General features: G+C 56.5%; 1 protein-coding gene across 3 annotated transcripts in view; it reads right to left on the bottom strand.

Annotated features, from left to right (window-relative positions):
• AHNAK (AHNAK nucleoprotein) overlaps nt 1-13,299 on the bottom strand; it is a 32,321-nt gene extending 19,022 nt beyond the window's left edge. The window contains exons 1-4 of one of the 3 annotated variants that reach the window (XM_072760251.1): nt 12,814-13,299; nt 1,483-1,585; nt 1,022-1,178; nt 394-581 (exon numbers count right to left, since the gene is read on the bottom strand). In XM_072760251.1, coding sequence (XP_072616352.1) covers nt 394-581; nt 1,022-1,178 — 345 coding nt within the window. In that variant the 5' untranslated portion in view covers nt 1,483-1,585; nt 12,814-13,299. Of the gene's footprint in view, nt 1-393; nt 582-1,021; nt 1,179-1,482; nt 1,586-11,718; nt 11,738-11,894; nt 11,961-12,813 lie in introns of those variants that run through there. The other 2 variants (XM_026004692.2, XM_072760252.1) reach the window with 2 other exon arrangements.
• Nucleotides 13,300-20,925: the final 7,626 nt, after the last annotated feature.

The following is a 20,925-nucleotide window of genomic DNA, read 5'->3' on the forward strand; positions in this document are numbered from 1 at the left end:
TTCACTGCCCAGCCTCTGACTCACAGGTGAGGCCAGGGCTCTGGAAGCAGAAAAATGGTGTCTGGGAGGCGGAATGGGGCACCTGTGAGACTATTTGGAAGATTCCTGCTGAGCAGTTGACCCTCCTCCTGGCATCAAGAGCCAGACAGCATGAGTGGGTTCCCAAACTGTGGTGCTCTGAGATCGATGGAAGACTTCCAAGGGCAACATCAGCTACACGCCACACACGAGTAAGAACACACAGGCTGGCACAACAGAAGGTGCACAGGAAAGAAAGTAGGAGAAGGAAGCACCAGAGAGGTCCAGTAGGCAGACACAAGGCTCAGCAAGTGGCCAGCAGGTCAGCGCGGTCGGGGAGAGCTCAGGGCACAGACGGGCTGGCCAGGCACTCACCAGAACCACCTCGGAGCTTCGGGAGCTGAAGACCTCGTGGGTCCAGGTCTGGCCAGGCTCAGGGGAGCGATCCCCCTTACGATGCAGCTTCAGGCCTACGGTGTGGTGCCCCATGGTGTTCAGCAGCTGGGTCACCTCACCTGACTGCAGGTTGTCAAAGTAGATGGTGGCACCCACAATCTGGTCCCCTGAGCAAGGGCGGAGCAGGAAGCAAGTGAGACCCACAGGGTCTTGGGAAAAGAACATGACCACCACATGGGGGGCCCTCCAAACGCACTTGCCTTTAAGGTGGCTCCTGACTACCCTATAAGGTAACTGTGATAATAGCCGTTGTACAGACGAGGAAAGAAAGTAAGGCTATGGGAGGCCCACTGAATCACCCAAAGTGGTCGAGCTCATCAGTAGTGGAGTGGAGAGACTAAGGGCGATGTCGCCACCACCCTCCATAGCCACTTTCCCCGAGGACTGGATGGATCAACGGACACAGAGGGGGCAGGAGAGTGGGGGGCCTTGGGTGCCGACTGTTCTGAATCCACTGGGACTGGCCTTTCCCTGCCCCTGTGGCCTTCCCACCCCCACCCTCTGCCAGCCCGCCCCGGCACCCAGGCCACACCCTGGGGTGACTCACCCTCCTTGACCACTCCAGTGCGGGCCGCAGGGGAGTTCTGCATCACCTCCTGCACAAAGACGCCATCATCCCTCTGGGCAATGGTCAGCCCATGGGAACCACTACCCTGCCAGTTGGGTAGCAGCAGCTCCCGGGTCGTGTCCTCTTCCTTCTCCATCTGGGATGAGGTAAGGAAACGGGGGCTCAGGACAGTGGCGGGGGTGTGCTCAAGAGCCCAAGAGATAGGAAAGCCAGGGATCCCGGTGCTGTGAGCACGCAAGGGGAGAGGCAGTGTCTCTGAGGTGCCCACGTCTACTGGGAAATGTTCCACAGGCATCGCAGAGAACACAGAAAGTGGACATTGGCTGCCACCGACCCTCATCCCTTCCACCCAGGGCCCCAGCTCCCTGATGCCACCACGAGGTCCCTCCCCGCCCTCACCCCTCTCCTGCCTTCCGCCACACCCTCCCCTTCCCACGGACCTTTTGCAGGACTCAGTTCAGGAGTGGATGCCTTGCCAAGAGCCCGCCCCTCCTTCCTGTCTTCTCAGTCTCTCTCTCTCCTCTGGAATCACGGTCACACAGCCTAGGGAAAGGGGGACAAGGATGCTCATGTTCAACAGCTGGCTTGCTCAAAATCCCAAATGCAGAAGACGGTGGGGCGTTCTTGTTCCAATCTCCAGGCCAGACCCAAACCCCAACCTTCCCCTATTTCCATTCCATTCATCCATGACTTTCCAACCTGGGGTCACAGAAAGGGGGCTAAGGGGAGGCCAGACTCAGATGTAAACCCTGACATACACCCTGGCTCTGGGGCACCTGGGGGGGCTCAGTTGGATAAGCATCTGCCTTCTGCTCAGGTCATGATCTCAGGGTCCTGGGATCCGGCCCATGTCAAACTCCCAGCTCAGCAGGGAGTCTCCTCCCTCTCCCCGCTGCTTGTGCTCTCTCTCTAATAAATAAATGAAATTTTGGAATGCCTGGTGGCTCAGTGGTTGAGCCTTTGGCTCAGAGCATGATCCCAGGTCCAGGGATCGAATCCCACATCAGACTCCCTGGGAGGAGCCTGATTCTCTCTCTGCCTATATCTCTCTACCTCTCTCTCTCTCTCTCTCTCTCATAAATAAATCTTTAAAAATAAATAAATAGGGCAGCCCCAGTGGCACAGCGGTTTAGCGCCCCCTGCAGCCCGGGGTGTGATCCTGGAGACCTGGGATCGAGTCCCACGTCGGGCTCCCTGCATGGAGCCTGCTTCTCCCTCTGCCTGTGTCTCTGCCTCTCTCTCTCTCTCTCTCTCTCTCTCAGTCTGTGTCTCTATGAATAAATAAATAAAATCTTAAAAAAATAAAAATAAATAAAATAAATAATAAATAAATAAATAACAATCTTAAAAACAAATAAATAAATAAACCCTGGCTCTGCATCCTCCCAGCTGAGTGTGTGTATTCCTGGCCAAGTCACTCGACTTCTCTGAACATCCACTTCCTCATCTGTGAAAACAGAGATGATACAGGATCTCCCTGAAGACTGAAGGCAAGACAGAGCGCGTGTGTGAAAAGCTCAGGCGCACAGGAGTCATAAACATTCTCGGGCAGCCTTGGTGGCTCAGTGGTTTAGCGCCACCTTCAGCCAGGGGCGTGACCCTGGAGACCTGGGATCAAGTCCCACGTCAGGCTCCCTGCATGAAGCCTGCTTCTCCCTCTGCCTGTGTCTCTGCCTCTGTGTGTGTGTGTGTGTGTCTCTCATGAATAAATAAATAAAATCTTTTAAAAATAAAAAATAATAAAATAAACATTCTCATCAGGTTCTTTATGACAGCTCCAGGAAGGAAATGTCGAGTCTGCATTTTACAGATGGAGAGAGGAAGATCTGAGAACCACAAAAGAGGGCTGTTATACCTGGGCTCTGAGTCTGTAACTCTCTCCCCTCCACCACATCAGGTGCAGCTTTAACCGGCATGAGACCCCTCTTCTCAGAGTATCTCCAGGTCTGGCAGCAAATGTTAGGCAGAAGGCAAGAATGGTGGTGCCCTCCCACCCTTGATGACAAACGGACTCTGGGTCAGCCAATCTAACCCAGTCCTTAGGACCAGGGGGACCCTCACCAGCTGGGAATTCCAGGCGCAGCGGGCTGAACAAAAGAAGCCCCAAGCCCGCCAGGCCAGCCTACACCCCAGAGGCTTGAATACAGCTGAGCCACCTCGGGGACCCGGTGAGTCAGGGCCCATCTGGCTGCCCACGTGGAGCCCTGAGCCAGGCCCCCATAGGTGCAGGCACTTGGGAGCAAAGATGCCCTCTAGCCACAGGATGAGCTGTTAGCTGCACTGGTGCCTTAGGAAGACATGAGGGAGGAATCTGGGTACAGTCGTGGCCTACAGCCACCCACACAGAATGGCAGGAGCACAGTCATCCAGAAGCATGTCTGCAAAACCGTGTGGGAGATGCTAAAAATCATGCAGAGCCTCACCCAAAGCCCCACCCTGAAGCTGTTTACATTCAGAAATTAGTCAACCGATCAATAAATACATGCATACTGATCACCTCCTGCATGTCCAACACTGTACCAGACACGGCAAAGAAAGCCAAGAAGGAGGGATCCCTGGGTGGCACAGAGGTTTAGCGCCTGCCTTTGGCCCAGGGCGTGATCCTGGAGACCCGGGATCGGATCCCACATCAGGCTCCCAGTGCATGGAGCCTGCTTCTCCCTCTGCCTATGTCTCTGCCTCTCTCTCTCTCTCTGTGTGACTATCATAAATAAATAAAAAATTAAAAAAAAAAAAAAAAAAGCCAAGAAGGAACAGACAGAGCTTAGCCCAGCCCTGAGCTCTACAGGGCATTAGATTGCCACCTAACTTGCACATCCCCCCAGCATTTACTAAATGCGTACACTCCGTGTGCCAGATGGGGAGACTGGAAAGACTTAGTTCCTGTCCCGGATATAAAATATGAGCAAGGTGCCCTGGTCCTGACCCGTTTAGCTTCCTAGAATGTTCTAGAAGGTTTGGGAGCCTCCTGGAGGGGAATGAAATACAAAAGGAAAGAATGCAGCAAAAATAACTTAGTATTCACAAGTTTTCTTGAATGCATTAGAATTTGCCTCTGTGGGATCCCTGGGTGGCGCAGCGGTTTAGCGGTTTAGCGCCTGCCTTTGGCCCAGGGCGTGATCCTGGAGAACCGGGATCGAGTCCCACGTTGGGCTCCCGGTGCATGGAGCCTGCTTCTCCCTCTGCCTGTGTCTCTGCCTCTCTCTCTCTCTCTCTCTCTGTGATTATCATAAATAAATAAATAAATAAATAAATAAATAAATAAATAAATAAATTAGAATTTGCCTCTGAGAAAGGGATTGGGTCTCTTGGAAATTCGTGGTTGCTTAGCAGTCGCGGTGTCAAGCAGATCACAGCATGGGTAAAAACAGCACAGAGACACCCAGTCCTCCACCCACCCCACCCCACCCCACCCGAACTCTCACATGCAGTATTTATGACACAGGTGCTGCCTAAGAGGCAACCAGAGCCACCACCAGCAAGTGGCACAGGTGTGAGCTAGGAAACTACCTCTTCCCCTCCGGACGAGCAGCCGCTATGGGAAGTCATCCTGATCCCAACAGACAGCAAAGCTGCAACTTTAAGGCACCCCCTACCCCCCAGCACTAAGAAGCCAGCCCTGCAGACAGGAAGCCAGGCAGCACGGGGGGGGGGGGGGGGGGGGGGGGGGGGGGGGGGGGGGGGAGCCTTCCAGCCTGACGACTTCTTGGGTATCTAAAGCCACCAGGCATCCTAGCACCCCACTCTTCCTCCTGGAGCAGGGCCCCTTTCTTCTGCCTGACATCCTGGTCCTGAGCCAGCAGCTAGCGAGGGGTGTAGAGAGCCAGCCAGCTCACCCTCACCCACAACTTGGCCCCACCCTCCCTCCTTCTCCAGTGAGTCACTGAGGCTATAACAGCTCCAGACATGCAAAGGGTCACGCCTAAAACCCCATCGACAAAGGGTTTCACTGGTCAGAGCCCCAGGGGTCCGTGGGGGGGTTGGGTCACCAGAGGAGCCAGGCAGCCGGCTTCCCTGCCAGCTCCTCAGGATGGAGCCCCAGGTCAGAAGTCCCCGGAAGCACAGCTCGGAGGCTCAGGAAGGACTTGCTACATGCCTCAAGCCAAGCAGCTCAGGACGGGGGTGGAGAGCCATCATGAGTGGCGAAGGGTCCACGGCCCATGAGAACAGGAGCCGCTGGACCGAGGGCTACAGGTTGGCCCTGGCACGGCACCTGCTGGCTTCCTGGCCAGGAGGGGCTGCCAACCACCCTGCCTGCTCCGGCTCAGGGCTCTCCTTCTAAGGAGCAACTCCCCTGCCCTCTCGTCTGCTCTGGGCCACGCAGGTGGCTGCACCTGGGGTGCTGATAAGGACGGACTAAAGACACGGTGGGAAGGGTCTATTTTCTGCATTTGAGTCCCATCAGCCTCTCCCACATCCTTGGAGCCTGTATCAAGCCCAGATGGGCCCTTCTTCTCCTATATAAGTCAGGTGACGCCAGGCTTCCCCCAGGGGAGGGGGGCGGCTGAGGGTCCTGCCCCGAGTCTTTGCAACTCTGAGGAAATCTGCACATTCAGCCAAGCGTCATAAGTCTTTAGAGCTCGAAGATGCCTTCGAGCCATGCTGTCAACATGGTGGCTACATGTGACTATTTAAATTTAAATTAGCTTAAATTGAATTTTTAGTTTATTGCTTGCAGCAGCCACATTTCAAGAGCTCAACAACTACACAGGGCAACATATTAGACCGGGTAAATGTGGAAGACTTCCACCAAGGCAGAAAGTCCTGCGGGACAGCTATCTGGTATTTACAGATGGGGAAGGAGAGGTCCAGAGAGGTGAGAGTAGGAGAGAGTCAGGACGCCAGAAGCCTGGTCTGCCGGCACCCCACCCCAAGGCCCACCTGACACTGGCTCACAGTATCCTTCGTGATGGGAAGGCCTGGAGTGGGGACCCTCTAGGCAGAGGGCTGCTTGGAGGGCAGAAAAAGAGTGAGATGGTATGTCCACTTCCATCTGGGAGGCTGAGAGTCCACTGCAGGGACACCGTAACTCAGGCCAGAAGCAGAAAGAGAACCAGACTGTCTTGTCAATTCAAAACTGCAAATGCGGGGGGGGGGGGGGGGGGTGGCAGCCTTGGGTGGCTCCAGCAGTTAAGCTGCCTTTGGCTCAAGTCATGATCCCAGGGTCCTGGGACACAGACCTGGGTGGGGCCCCCTGCTCAGTGGGAAGCCTGCTTCTCCCTCTCCCTCTGTTCCTCCCTACCACCCGCTCATGCGGCGTGCATGAACGCACACTCTCTCACAAATAAATAAATAAAACCTTAAAAAAAAAAAAAACCTGCAAAGAGGATGTGCACCACCCAGGCAGATCCAAGAAGCAGACTCCTTGCCCAGGGCAGAGGGTCTCTGCCAGAGGTGGCATCCAGAGGAACATCTTACCCCCTCTGCCTTGAGGCAACAAAGCCCCTTCCTCTCAAGAGCCAGTATGAAGTCAGCCAGGGAGGGGGCCCAGTTGAATTGCTGCTGCAGCCAAAACCAGCCCTGCAGCCAGCATCAGTGTCAAGATGACAGGATAGAGGCCCACTGCCCGAGAGACAGGCCCATGGGCCTCAATGCTCCCATGCACCAACCCTGAAGACAAGACACATACCAGAGGGGCACAAGTGTGAGCATCTGCCCAGCACAGGATGGAAACGGGAGGTGCCCTCCAGGGGAGAGAACCCCTGTGGGGAGGACACCAACAGCAATGGGAACTTCTACCCAGCACAACGACATGCACCCACCTGCACCCACCGTATACACAAGCCAAGGAGAAGCATCTCCCAAGCCAGGAAGAATGAAATGACTCACACACAGGTAGAGACCTCCACCAGGGAAAGTCCCAAACACTTATAATAGGATGAGGGGGTAGGATATTCAAAAAAAGAGAGACCCACCCAGAGGGGCAATCTACTCTTCATAAGCGCCAGACAACAAAGAAGAAAAAAAAGCCTTGAATTGAACGAAAATCCCTAACAAACTGAGAAAAAGAATTTTGCCGAGCTCCTGGGGTATGCTATATAGTTCCATGCCTGGGGTCTCATTCGATCCCAGACAACCTATTGTGATTGATAACTGGTGTCCTTATTTCAGAGACGCAGCAACAGGCCCCCAGAGGTAAGATGCCCAAAAGTGAGCAAGAGTTGAGATGCAAGCCCAGACTCCTATGACTCTGTGACTCCAAAGCAGTCTTTCCCTCGGCAGAGGAATGAAGGTGCAAATAAATACACACACACAATGAGAAACCACAGAGAAAAATGCACAAGGGAGATACAGAGATAAGAGAGATCTATACTGGAGGAGGGCCAGAGACCCACCCGAGGGAAGGTGGAGAGGCCTCCACGCACACACCCAGAGGGAGGCAGGGTGGGAGAAAGCCTCAGAGAGAGGGCATAGACCCAGAGAAAGGGAGGGGCTGAGATTCCCCTAGGAGACCCAGAGACCCAGAGACCCAGGGAGGAGCAGGTGACTCACCCAGGGAGCAGTGACACCTTTCCACTGCCACAAGCATAGGAGGGAGGGCAAGCGGCCACCAGACTCCTTGGCCCACACACCAGCCCCTTCCTGGCCAACAGCTCAGGGACAGCCGACCCAGAGGGGCAGAGTCCCAGAATTCCTGGAAGCCAGATCTGAGGGGGCTCATGGAGGCCATATCCCCAGGACTCAGAAATCCTGAGCTACATAGATCCCAGCTCACCTGGAGACTCTTGGGGGCCCATCAAGTGAAGGCCAAGAAAGTCATCCCTTCTGGGGCTTGCAGGGACACGAGACCCACTCTAGAGAAAGGCACCAGCAAGGGTAAGGCAGATGCTTCCACTCACTGGGAAAGGGCAATAGCCATAACAGGCAGGCCCTCGTCCCAGGGGAACAAGGAAAACAACAGGGGTGGCATCGCTTCCAGGGCCTCAGCCTGCTCCGAACGAACCTCCATGGATGCAGCTGCCAGGCCTCTGTCTGGAAAACAGCACGCCCTAGTCTAACTAGGGGAGAACAGCAAGGTAATCTGAAGGGTCTAAGCTGGCATCAGGAACTTTTACTCAGCTCATTCTGGGACTTACAGCCCAAGGGGGCACGCTGTATGTGCTGGGGGAGGGTGGGGTTATCAGGGAGAACGTGACTAACACAATGCAAGACACAGGCGACATGGGCACTGCAGAGACATTCCCAGAAAGACACACAAGGACACACGCACACCGCGTGCACAGACGCGCTCATCAGCCCGGTCCCCCACTCTTCTCAGCCTCCGCCCACTCACAACAGCACCTGTCTGGGCAGCCCCAGGCCCCCCCCCATTCTGGAGGGCGCCCATGCCTGCTAGCCTGCTGCCCCAAGTCTGCATCTCCCTCTACCTGGTGCCCAGGCCTATCTTCCTGCTCCCTTGCTATCCAGGCCACTGGCCTAGCTCACAACTCCCACCAGGAGAAAGGCCCTCCAGCTCTATCACTCCAGCCCTCTCCTCTCTGCCCCCCTCCCCGCCCCCTACAGCCCCAGCAAGGGCCCCTCACCATCAGGCCTGAGTTTTCTGCACCTCCACTTTCAGGGCAGCCCAACTCCTACCCCACAGGCTTTATATCTTCCTCTGCCTCTCTCCCCTGGCTCTCCTACACACAGCTTCCTCACACCATCCCCCCACCCCCAGTGAGCTCCAAGTTCTCACTTCCAGTGGGGAGGGAGATTCCCTCTTCCTCCCCAGACTGAGAGGGACTCCCCTCCTCCTTGTGACTTGTGATGGGGGCCTGGGGGCAGCAGCGCGTTACCCAGCGGCAAGTCCCCACCCCTGGCCACACAGCCCGGAAAGAGAGGGCCTTTACCCAAGGACCAGAGGTGCACTCTCCACAGGGCAGGGGTGGCTCGGTCTCACCCGGGCGGGCGGGGCAGCGGGAGATGACAACCCCGGAGCTGCCAGGGGTGCACAGGCTCCCCAGCCGCAGGCGACCTCTCCACCCAGCGGCCGGGCCGCGCTAGTGCAGGGGCGCAGAGCCAGGTCCCGCAGCTCCAGCAGCCAAAGAGCCACCCCCAGCCCAGCCAGGACACGAAGCCAGGATCAGCTCCAGGCATTTCCCCTTCCCCTAGAACCTCCGCTCTGGCCCCCAGGGACAAGGCAGGATGCCCCTCCCTGACCAGCCGTGTGCAGCGCCTTGCTCGGCATCACTCAGCCAGGGCTTCGTTCCCAGAGCTATCCTCACCCTCCCAAGGGCCTTTGAAGACAAATTCCAGGGCCCAGAACCCAACCAGGATGGAGAAAGTGACTTTAGACCTGACCTTCAGGCTCCATCAGAGCTCCATCACCGGGGCAGAGTCCCACTGCCATCCCCCGCCCTTTAAGCCCCAGACGCAAGCAGAGGGACATACCCAGGACCACCATACACAGCCAGAGGGACGGCCTCTCACCGGTAATATAACACACCCCTCACCGCTGTGACACGAGTGGCCAAAGGCACATGAGGCCACAAACACCAACGAGGACGCCTGGGCACCACACCTCCAGCTACAACAGCCCAGGAACCCCCCCTGGTGGGAACTAGGCCAGGGGTGAAAAAGAGGGACTCTATCAAAACTCCTTCGCACATACGCGTTCCTGCTGAGCTGCCACCGCCCCGCCGCCCCCCCCCCCCCAACACACACACACGGAGGAAACTGAGTTTGCTCTGGAAGGCCTGGGAGCCCGCTGGGGTGGCCAGAGACCAGGGATATGCCAGTCCTTGGGAGCCAGGAGCCTGGATAAAGCCCACGGGGGACAAAAAGAGAGCAAAAGGCCTGGGACATTGGCCACCGCCACCATCTACTGAAATCCGCCCATTGTAAACCTTCTCCAGCAGCCACCTCCCTTCCTCACTTCGAGCACATGCAGAGGGTCAGGCCAGCTCCAGGGAGACAAATCTGGGGGGTGTTGGGGAGTAGTGGGGAGCAGGGAAGAGCCAGCAGTGGGAGTGGTCCCATCCAGAGGAGGACCAGCTCTTCTGGTATGCCTTCATCTGTCTCCAGGCAGTTCCCAAGTTCTGAGGAAGGCAGTGACCACACCCCAGAGCCCCACACACCCCTCCACCCCCACAGATTTGCCCCAACCTCTCAAACCAGCTCCTCAAGCTCTGGGTAGCGTGCTCCACCGGGGCCAGCCAGCCAATTCCAAGTTGAGCCAAAGAATCTAGCCTGGTAGTGCCTGGGCACCTCCACCCACGGCCTCCCTGGGACTTGGATGACCCAGGAGATCCTCCAGCCCATTCCCTGCCCCTGTTCTGCTGCTAGCCCTCTTCCTCCACAAGTCTTCCGTGGTTGACTCTCTCGTGGCTCACCCGGAACTCTGGACCAGTGCCCTGAACCCAGTCTGGCACCCTGAACCCAACTCTGTGGGGTTGGCTCTCCAAGGAGGGCCCAGAGCAGCACCCCTGAATCACTGCTAAGGGTCCCAGATCAGCAGCATGAAGCCCCGCATGACTTCTCTGGCTCCCTATGTGTCCCTGTTTGATGACCAACATCCCGGCATATACTCTCTTGAGGACAAGGCTTTAGAGAAAGGGGCTCACACACCCTCCCTTTCAGACGAGACCCTGTGTCCTATGCTAGCCCAGCTCTGAGGGTCCTAGGTCCTCTCCCTCCCTGCCCTACCCCACCTCTTTCCTACCACAGCTCACAGCTCAGAGCAAGGAGGTACCCCCCAAGCCGGGGGTGCCCTTCTGCTCCCCACTCTGCACTCTCTACCTACTGTGCGCTGGCCCAAGCCCATCATCCCTTTGGGCCCAGGAGAAGGAAGCTTCCCCTTTCAGCTTTGGAAAGGAAGTGAGTGCCACACCCAGCCCCAGGGATTTTCCTTCTGGGGGCAGAGGAAGAGAGGGAAAAGGAAGCAGAATCTGTTCCCCTACTTTAGATGCAGCATAGGCATCAAGGCCTGAAAATACCTTCCAAAACACCTTCTATCTCTTCCTCCTCCCTTCCCGTGGCTTCACCTATCACAACAGCCCCCACGCTGTCACTATGTCCCATAAAAGCAGCCCAGCCCCTACCAACACTGGGCTGTGCAAGGAAGGGCAGGTGATTCCTGCTTATGGGAGGCTGGATTCTCACCGAGGAAACTGTTTCAAAACCAATTACTGGAGCTCACTGCTGTGCTGGGGACACAGAAGTAAATACCAGTCTTTTTTTTTTTTTTTTTTTTTTTTTCTCGGAAACTCCAGGTCTCTCTCTAAAGGACCCCACTGACCCTGACCGGGGAGGATCCCACCCCGCCTTTCCATAAGCCCACTCCACAGAGCAGGGCTCTCGGCAGCCACCGCGAGCTAGGACACTCACCACCACCTCTCTGCAGCCACACCCAGTAAAAGGCTCAAGGGCACACACACTACACGCACACAATTCTCTGTGGCCACATGTGCCAAGGCGCCAGAGCCGTCCCCCACCTGGTGCAGGCGCCCAGCTGAGCCCCGTGGGTCGCCCCGTCTGCCCGCTCGGCTCCCCTCCCACGCAAGGGGGCACAGCCCGGGCCGCTCAGCCCCACGTGTCCCTCCCGGCCGGCGCCGCCCAGGGCTGCGCCCCCAGATTCCCGGCCCTGGCACGGCAGGGGGCGCCCAGGCCCGCCAGGGGAGGGAGGGCCAGGCCCTCACACGCTGCACACCCTCTCCCCGCATGGGAAAGCCTTACATAACACGGCTCTGCGAACACACCCTAAGCGCTCTGCCTTCCCAATAGGGCAAGACCTCGTCCCCCACCGTCTCTCCCGGAGCGCACGGCTGCAGCGGAGGGTCCGGGAGTGCGCGGCGAGCCCTCCTCCCACGCGGAGCCGAATCCTGCCCCCACCGCCCCACGCAGCCCCTTCCTCCCCCTCCCCTTTGCCCCTCACCACTCCTCCCCGAGTTCTGGTTTGAATTAGTCAGCGGCTCCAACCACCACATTCCTCAGGCTGCTGGCGCCGTGCCAGGCGCTGGGGCGGGGGCCATCCCGCCCGGACGGGTTTGGGAGTGGGGTGTGGGGTGGGAGAGCGCGCCGCCCCCGAAGGGGAAGGGGTGGGGCCGAGGGCCGGGCCCAGCGCGGCACCCCCGTCCCGCCCACCCCAGCGCTGGAATCTCCCTAATTACGCCCCCCGCCCCTTCTCCCGCCCGGCCCGCCCCGAGGCGCGCTGCAAAGTTAGGGCAGGACGCAGGGAGGCTTCTGGAGCGGGGACCGCGGAGCGGCGAGCCTAGGGCGGGGCAGCCGGACGGGGGCTGAGAGGGGCGCAGGCCGGTGCTACAGGACTGGGTGGGACCGGGAGGACTCCGGACGCACAGCTGGAGACGGAGGTGTGGGGCGCGGGGAAGGACCGCGGAGGGGGCGCGGGGGCGCGGGGACTCCGGGAGGGGCCTCGGCGACGACATCGGAAACTTCTCCAGTAAACACGGAATAGGAGCGGGAGCAGCGCGCTGAGCCACCGCCCCAAGGAGAAGGAGGGGATGGGGCGGAGACCAGGGGCCCCCAGGCCAGGAGCGGGGCCCCCCAACCAACAAGCAGCCCTCGGGAGAAATGAGGACTGGAGCAGAACACGCTTCGGAGCGATTTTTCCAACTTTGCCCAACTCGCGCCCCAACTCCGGAGGCAGAGCTTGGCTCCCAGGGCGCGACGCGGCGCCTCCCCGGCGGCCCCGGGGCTGCCCAGCTCGCTCCTCGCGGCCTCAGCAGTAGCCGAGCGCCCGGCCCGAGCGCCTCGCCCATCCCTCCAGCCCACCGCCCCTCGCCGGTTCGCGGAGCCCCGTCCCCGCGGCGCCGCGGTGCGCCCGGCGCCCCTACCTGCGCGCTCACCCCGGGGCACGGCCACAGCCCGCGCGGGGCCCCAGGTCGCGGTGCTGCGGCGACTGCAGGCGGCGAGCCCCGGTCGGGGCGGGTCCGGCAGGGCGGGCGGTGCAGTCCCCCCGGCGGAGCTGCTCCGAGTGGCCCGGCCCTCGCGCGCGGAGGCGGCTCTTGTAACTCCGGCTCCGGCGGGCGGGTCTGCCCCGAGCTGTGGGGAGAGGGCGGGGCCGGGCGGGGCCGGAGTAGGGCTGGGACCGGCGAGCGGGCCGACCCGACCCGGCCCCGGGAGCGCGCTGCTGGGGGGAGGGCCACGGGGGGTCGCGGGGACGAGGGAGCAGCCTTACCCCGCCCCGCTCCAGTGCCCCCTGCCCTGGCCCGCGCGGGGATCCACCCCCGCAACGTTTGCAGCGTGTGGTCGCCTGCACCAGAATACTCCTTGGAGCTCCCCAAGGATCGTCCTCCCAGCTGGGAGCTGCAGATCAGCTCATTTTGCCGGAAGGACCAGAGGTTCAGAAAGCGGCTGGTGGGGGGGGGGGGGGGGGGTGATTCCGACGCAACCTCCAGCCGGACGCGATCTTTGAGTTTTCTCTCAACCCGGGCGTCTACACTTCAAATCCCAGGCCCCAGTCTCACTTGGTTCCCAAGCTCCATGCAGCGGCGCCCATTTCTGCGCCCCCACCCGGCTTTCTGACCTCCCGCCCTTCCCTCACAAAAGGTCTGAAGACGCTGGCCCCACCCCTGGAGTCAGGGTGCCCACGTGGAGTCACCAGTGCCCCACGCACTAGGTGCTGCTCCGGCCACCGCGGCGACAGGGGAGTCAGGCCGGCAGCCCTTGGAGGAGCAGCGCCCGCCGCACATCTTCCTCTACGGGCTCCACCCGAGGGAAGCTGGAGCTCCAGCCTTGCCTCTACCTCCCATTTCTTATCTGAGCCCTTCCCCCACCCCCCCACTCGCAAGGACGCTGCTTCCAAATTTACTGCCATTTCCCACAGGCACTTCTAACTCCATGAGATTTTATTAACCGCTTAATGATGGGGTTCGGGGGCCCTTCTGGCCACCCAGCCCCCCCTCCACACTCCCATTCTCTTCTCCCCCATGAATCCTCTTATCCTCCCTCCTAGGTGGCCAGCCACTACCCATATCAAGGCAGTTTTCCTTCCTTCCCAAATGCTGAGGAAGGAAGACCCCAGGCTGGGACCCTGAGAAGACCTGGCTCTGGGCAGGAGCACCCTCCTTGCGGCAGATCATGAGTGGGCTGGGGCTGAGACCTGCGGCCCTGTCCTCTGAAATGGCAAACATGTTTACAGGCTAAAAATACCCAGCAGCCAACTCTGCTGCCAGCCCTGGGGGCTGTGTCCCAGGTCCAGTTACCAGCACAGGCATGGGGGAGGGAAGACACCGCAAAGGAGCCCTAGCTGTGTGGAGACTCATACAATGGATGCATAAAGGTGGAGATACATGTGTAGACATTCAGACAGGCATAGACATGCAAAGACAGACAAAGTAGAGCTTGGGCATCAGCATTCTGTCTCTCTATGTCTCTCCATGTCTCTGTCTCTCACTTGCTCCTGCTCCTGGGTACAAGTCTGTTCTCTCCCAGACCCCACCCCACCCACCCACACACTCACTCACACACACAGACATACAGGCACACAGATAGGGACTCAAACCCAGGGCAGAGGCAGTCCCACCACACACAGTCACGAGCCCAGGCTTTTGAAGGAAGCACCTCCTCCATTTTGTTTCTAGAACCTACTTTATTTAAGGGGAAAAATCTAAACTTTTCAACGTTGTGGTGCTTTTAAAACATAAGAGCTAAGAACTAATTATTTCCTTTACTAGTGGCTTTTAATTCTTATTTCATTTTCAGTAAAATTTTTCTCAGCTTTTTGACAAATGGAGCAAAAATACAGAGAAACTAACCAAAAAAAAAAAAAAAAAAAGGAAGAAGAAGAAGAAGAATACAGAGAAACTAGAGTGGCCCGTCATGCTACAAGTCAGGTAATCCTTGTTGACATTTTTGAAATAAAACCAATGCCTCCATCTGGTGAAGAATGTAAACAATACAGAAAGGTAGAACAACAAAAGGTAAATGTGTCCCTCCTCCCTCACCCACTCCCTCTCCCCAAAAGTAACCACTGTTAACAGTTGACCAAAGGATTTTTAACTTTATGAATCACCAGAGTTCCTTGAAAGTGCAAGTTTTCCCAGAACATACTTAAACGGGAGTGGATTTACACAGAGGTTTTCTGATGATATACCCACAGAGATGCAGGGGATCTGCAGAGAGGAGTTTGGAGGGAGGGACTGGCACAGGAAAGGACCAGCAGGGGAGGGTGTGGATGCTGGATCCTCCCTGGAGCATGGGCTCATCGGCCCCCCAGGAGTGAAAGAGCAGAGGCTAGTGTCCTGGGCTCAGGGCCAACTTATCTGCTCCATTGTTTGTTCTGGCCACCCTCTTGGTCAACAGAGAAGAAGGCAGGAGAGGCTGGTTTGGGAGCAACTATAGAGCAGGGATTACTGTCCAGATACTTCATTCAGAGGTAGGAGTGTCAAAATGCCTGGTTGGCGGTGGTCCTGGGGACTGTTTCCTGCACACTCCAAGCTAGGAGCATAGAGAAGGAGTCACCCAGACCCTTGCCCCATTAAAAAAAAAAAAAACACACAATCCCGTCCCCGCCTGCTGGAAAAGGAGCTGGACTTTCCTAGGTCAGCTTCCTTGGCCCAAGGGGAGAAAATATATTCAACAGTTTTCAGGGGTGTAATTGCTGTAGCCCCCTATCCCTCACCCCCCAAAGCTATCTTAATGGCGATTGTGTCTCCTGCTGCAGCAGGCGCTATCATCTAATCTTCATGTGCTCCAGGAGGGCACGGTCTCAGACAGGGTTAGTGATTTACCTAAAGGCACACAGCGCTCAGAAGCAGGAGCCAAACCTCCCGCTGGCATCTAGGCCCGATGAAGACAGGGATTTCCTTGGTCTTGGTTTTGTGCCCTGCGCCTAGAGCTGTGGCTGGAGAACTTTGTGAAATGAATGAATGAATGAACTACAGGTATAACTGGCGCCAAAGCCCTTGTCTTTTTCACAACAACATCCTAAACCCCAACATTCCGCTTTCCTCTCAGCCAGGGAACAATTGCCCCACTTACAGGCCTCTCCTACAGCCGCACATTTATTGTGTGTCCGGTGACAGGCCAAGGGCCTATGGTGGTGCTGGTAGTGGTGGTTCAGGGAATAAAAAACTCAACAGGATGGAACACCTGCCTCAAGGTGCTTGGTCCTGAAGAAAATGTCTTCTGAGCTCCTTGCAGGTCCTATGCTTTGGGAAAATGGGATATTATCCATTCTGCCACATATTTTACACTGACACCTCTCTCCTCCCACCAACATACATACACTGACAGATACACACAATATTTTTTTAAGTTATAAAAGGATTCCCCTTGACAGTCTCAATTTCGCAAGGAAAATCTGTATCTTTTTGAAGGTTTCAGATTCCTCTGCCAAAATAAAGGCTATCCAGGAATCCAGAAGGACTTCAACCCTCCTGCTGGCACTCCATCACCTTTCAGAGGTACCAGACACCAACAACGAGGTCCTGCAGATTCGCTGGCAAAGCTGAGTGAGTCCTAGGACTCATCATCACTGGGATACCCCAGCTTCCCCAGAAGTTTTGCTCCCCCGCCCAACCCAGGAGTTTCCCTGATGTGTACGCACAGTGTGTGTGTGATGAATCTTGGGCTCTGTTGCCAAGCGACATGCCTCTGTTTTGTCCTAGTATGCTTGTTTCCATAGCAACCACAGAGGGAGCTCTATGGGCAGGCCCCGGGCCAGGGGATTCCCCTTCCCCTCCCTCCTCACCACAGTCCCCTCCTCTAAAATCAGTGTATTACAGGGAAGATGAGATGCGACTGCTCAGAGAGTATTCATGGCTTTTAAACTATGATCCCAGAAAGGAAGTGAAATGTGCAATCTGTAGTCTCTTTGAAAGTAGACTCCCCACCCCTCCCATGAGGGCCCTCTGACATATCTGCCTTAGAAGCAGAGAAATGACTCTTACCTCTTCTTCAAGCTATCTGGAATCTCCCAGACCCCACCCCCACCCATACACACATACCCAGAGATGAGCATCTCCCCAAACATCAGGCCCATCCATGTTCACTTTCATTGCTTCCTAATCTGTCTTCCCCAGTGAACAGCAAACCTCTCGGAGTGATTCTGGGATCCAGATATTATTTCCTAAGCAACTCTGAGACCCCAGACTCTTCACTCAAACTCAGAACATGAAGCCAAGTGTTCCAGCCCAGTTTAAATTCCAGCCTGTATAAAACCTTGGGCTTCAATAAGGAGTTCCTGAATCACTCAGATCAGATCAGACAAGAGCGAATACAGGAAACCTGCCATTACACTCGGTCCTAATTGAAATCTTCAGGCCAAAGCAGAACCCAAGTTAAAACTGATTAGAGAATGAGAGACACGTGGGGCTCTGAGCACAGATTCTGGGAGGAAACATGGTTCAGAAAGAGCATCCAGACAAGAGAGTGGGGACAAAGCGGGCAAGGTGAGCAGGACAGAGGGAGCAGGACACCTGCACTGGCAGGGTGAGAGGTGGCCTAGAGGCCAGGAGGTGAGCTTGTGCAGATTGGGGGAGAACAGGAAATGTGGAGATTAAGGAAAACAAGTGGCAAAACACGATTGAATAAGGCTGTGAAGGAGGGAGGGGGAGCAGAAGAGAAGAGCTCAGATCTGAGCCCAAGACAGGCAAACTGTAAACAGGAGCCGAGGGAGGGAGCTGGAGTGAGCAGAGCTGCTGCAGCCCCAGCAGGGAATTGGGAGCAGGGAAGGGGGACCACCAGCCTCTACTCCGCTTTTCTGGAATCTGCTTCTCTGCCATCCTTTCCAACTTCCTCTGCCTTTCCTCTGGTTTCAGGGGTAAAGGGAGACCAGCCTGGGCTTCTCTCCCTCTTCTGCTTGCAACTTCCCAAGTCCAGGCTGAGGAGATCAGGCTGAGCAGTAAAGGAAGGGCCTAGGCTGCCCAGAGCCTGAGTCACCACATAGCTGAGGTTCCTGACGCTCTAAGTCCCGCCTCTGCTCGCCCTGTGCCCTCTGCTCGCCCCAGGACTTGGAGTGCTGGAGTGCCGGGCTTGACCTGCCCTGGGACCTGCTCCACTTCTGTGCCTCTTACCAGCCAGGGCTGCTAGCAGCCTTGGATACCACCCTCTACCTCCAAAACCGAGTGTGCTTGGTCCATCCTAGTGACCCAGCAGTCTGAGGGAAGCGCCCCTTCCTGCTCTTAGGAACAAAAGTGACTCAGTGAGTGGCTTTGAGAACTGTGGAAAGACTAGCATGCACCCTTGATAAGTCACTTCCCCTCTCTGGGCTGGTTTCCTCCTGGGTAAAATAAAGCGACTACCTAATGTGGTCTCCCTGGCTTTCCTGCATAAGGTACATTCTGTCAGTCTGAGTTCAAGAGATAGAATGTTCCCACTGGGAGGGTGGGTTAAAGGAGTGTGTCTGCTAACCCCTGTCCTAACAGGAGTGGGTGGGGTAGGGCACAGGCTCCTCCACAATAGGGCAGCCAACACCCTTGGCAAGTGGGTGATTCAGGCCCCACAGAGAATGGGACTGACAGGGCATGCTCCCCTGTGACTCAAGAGAAATGGAGATCTCCCTGAAGAATGACTGGCCAGGGTCCCGCTATAACCAGCTGGTCTCCCCTGCACCTAGAAAGTTTCCTGCTGCATTGCGGCCCCCACTGCCTCTGATGGGCACCCTAAGCTCATTGTCATACTGCCTCCCTGGCCTACTCAGTTGCCTCCACCCCTCCTACTGGCCCTGGCAACCCCTCTTCCCTGGGCCTTCAACGACATAGCCCTTCTTGCCCTGTCGTGTCCCCTCATTTACCCTTTGGCTCTGTCCATCCTCACTATCCACCCCCATCCCTGCGGAGCCAGCCAGATGATTGCAAAAGGGCTGAGCCAGCGAGAGAGGCCCTCACATGACAGCTGTTCCTGCTGGGGAGGGGAGGGGGCCGCTGGAAGTGGAGGGAAGCACATTCCATGGGAGATTCGATCAGAAATAGCCCCAAACCCTGACCATCCAGCCCCCGCTCTGCACATGGCCAGCCCATTGTGTAAACAAGGTAGGGTCAGCAGGCTCCCTTTGGAATCCTGAGAAAATGAGGAAAACAGGGGGCAGGGAGCGGTTCCCGAAAGGGAGGGGGCTACAAGGATGACAAGAGCCCAGGAACATCTAGAGACCCAGGGTCACCAAGACAACCTTTGCCACTTAAGCAGTCCCACCTGCCCAGGGTACTCTGCCTCTTGGGAGACATTCGAATGAATACAATGCAGCACCCAGCAGCCACTTCACCACCATTGCACCCATCCCTTGGGTGCTGGAGCACCGGGACACCCCAGTAATTCCACTGGAGTAAAACGACTCCGGGAGCTCTGCCAGCCTAATTAGAGCAAACAGACAGGAGCAGGTGGCTGTTTCTCTAACCTTTCAGGAGCACTGATATTTTAGCTCCACACCATGAGGGGAGGTGTGGAGGTGGGGACCCCAGAATTGCACCCAAACACACAGAGGACCAAAGTCAGTTGGGGAAGTTAGCCTGTACTGTAGGCACAGCTGGTAGGGTGAGCCAGGGAAGCCACAGTCACCCAGGAAAACCCATCTGATGAGGAGGGAAAGTTCTGGGTTCCAAGGACAAAGAGTGCTGGTTGCCATGAAAACCACAGTATTGATTTCAGAAATGGCTGGGTGGATCCTCCAAAACACTTCATTCCTCTCCCTTCAACATTCTAGACCCTTCCCCCACCTTTGAAAAGAGGAAGTGGCACATTTGGGGCATGTGGGCAGCTGGTGGGATGGGCCTGACCCAGTGTGCAGAGCAGCTGTCCAACTCCAGCTCAAACAGGACATGAAAAAAACATGACAATCTACGTCTTTATTGGAAGAACTTTAAAGGCTTGAGTTTTTAATAAGTGACTTAAGCAGAAGCACCAACAAAGCTATAATAAATAGCTGCTTATAACCAGTATCTACCAGTTTCTATACAGGCTGAACCAAGTCTAAGGCGTTCCCATTCACACACTGGGTTTGGCAAAGATTTCATCTGCAGTGATGACACCATGGAGCTAGAGAGTATCATGCTGAGGGAAATAAACCATTCAGAGAAAGGCAAATACCATATGATTTCACTCATATATGGAATTTAAGAAACAAACCAAATGAACAAAGGAAAAAAAATGAACAAAAAAATGAACAAAAACAAAAAAAAGAGACAGACCAAGAAACAGACTTTTAATTGTGGAGAACCGATGGTCCCCAGAGGGCAAGGGAGGGGAATGGGGGAAACAGGTATGATGGGGATCAAGGAGGACACCTGTCTTCATGAGCACCAGCTGATGTAGGGAAGTGTGGAATCGCTATATTGTCCACTGGAAACTAACATTACACTGTATCTTAACTATGCTGAATTAGAGTTCATCTGCAGTCAGATGCACCTGAATCCAGACCCCTCTCCTCTCTCCATCTTCCTTTCGGGATATGCTAAGCATTTGCCCAGTAAGCAAATAAATGGTTTCTTCCATCTTACTCTAGTTATCAACATCATGCCCTGTTCTCGGCCTGACCCACTCAGGGTCCCTTCCCTTCCCTCCCTGGGACGCTGGCCCCAGCTGGCACGCACTGCCGCATGGGCGCCGGGATGCCAGCTGTAGGTGGTGCGCGGGTGGCACGAGCCTCCCAGGCATGTCAGGAAATGGGCCCAGCAACCAGAGACACCCCTTGGCGCAGGCGCTCACTGGCTGCCTGGGTGAGCCAGAGCCAAGCAGGGCCGGGAGGAGCAGGGAGCCAGGCAAAGCTCCAGCAAGCACAGGGGCCCCAGCCAGGATCAGATGGGGTCGGGGAGGGTGCCAGTCCCCAGCCTGAGGCTGTACGGTGACTCAGGCCTCCCCTGGGCAGGGCAGGGCAGGGCAGGGCAGACCAACCAACTCCAGATGGACCTCTCCTCTTACCCTGCCCCCACATCTGCCGCTAGAAACTCCTGTTAACCTCTTTCTTGCCCACCAGGGCAGAGAAGAGGCCCTCTGGTTCCAACCACTTT

Source organism: Vulpes vulpes, chromosome 5, assembly GCF_048418805.1.
Source record: "Vulpes vulpes isolate BD-2025 chromosome 5, VulVul3, whole genome shotgun sequence".
NCBI lineage: Eukaryota > Metazoa > Chordata > Mammalia > Carnivora > Canidae > Vulpes > Vulpes vulpes.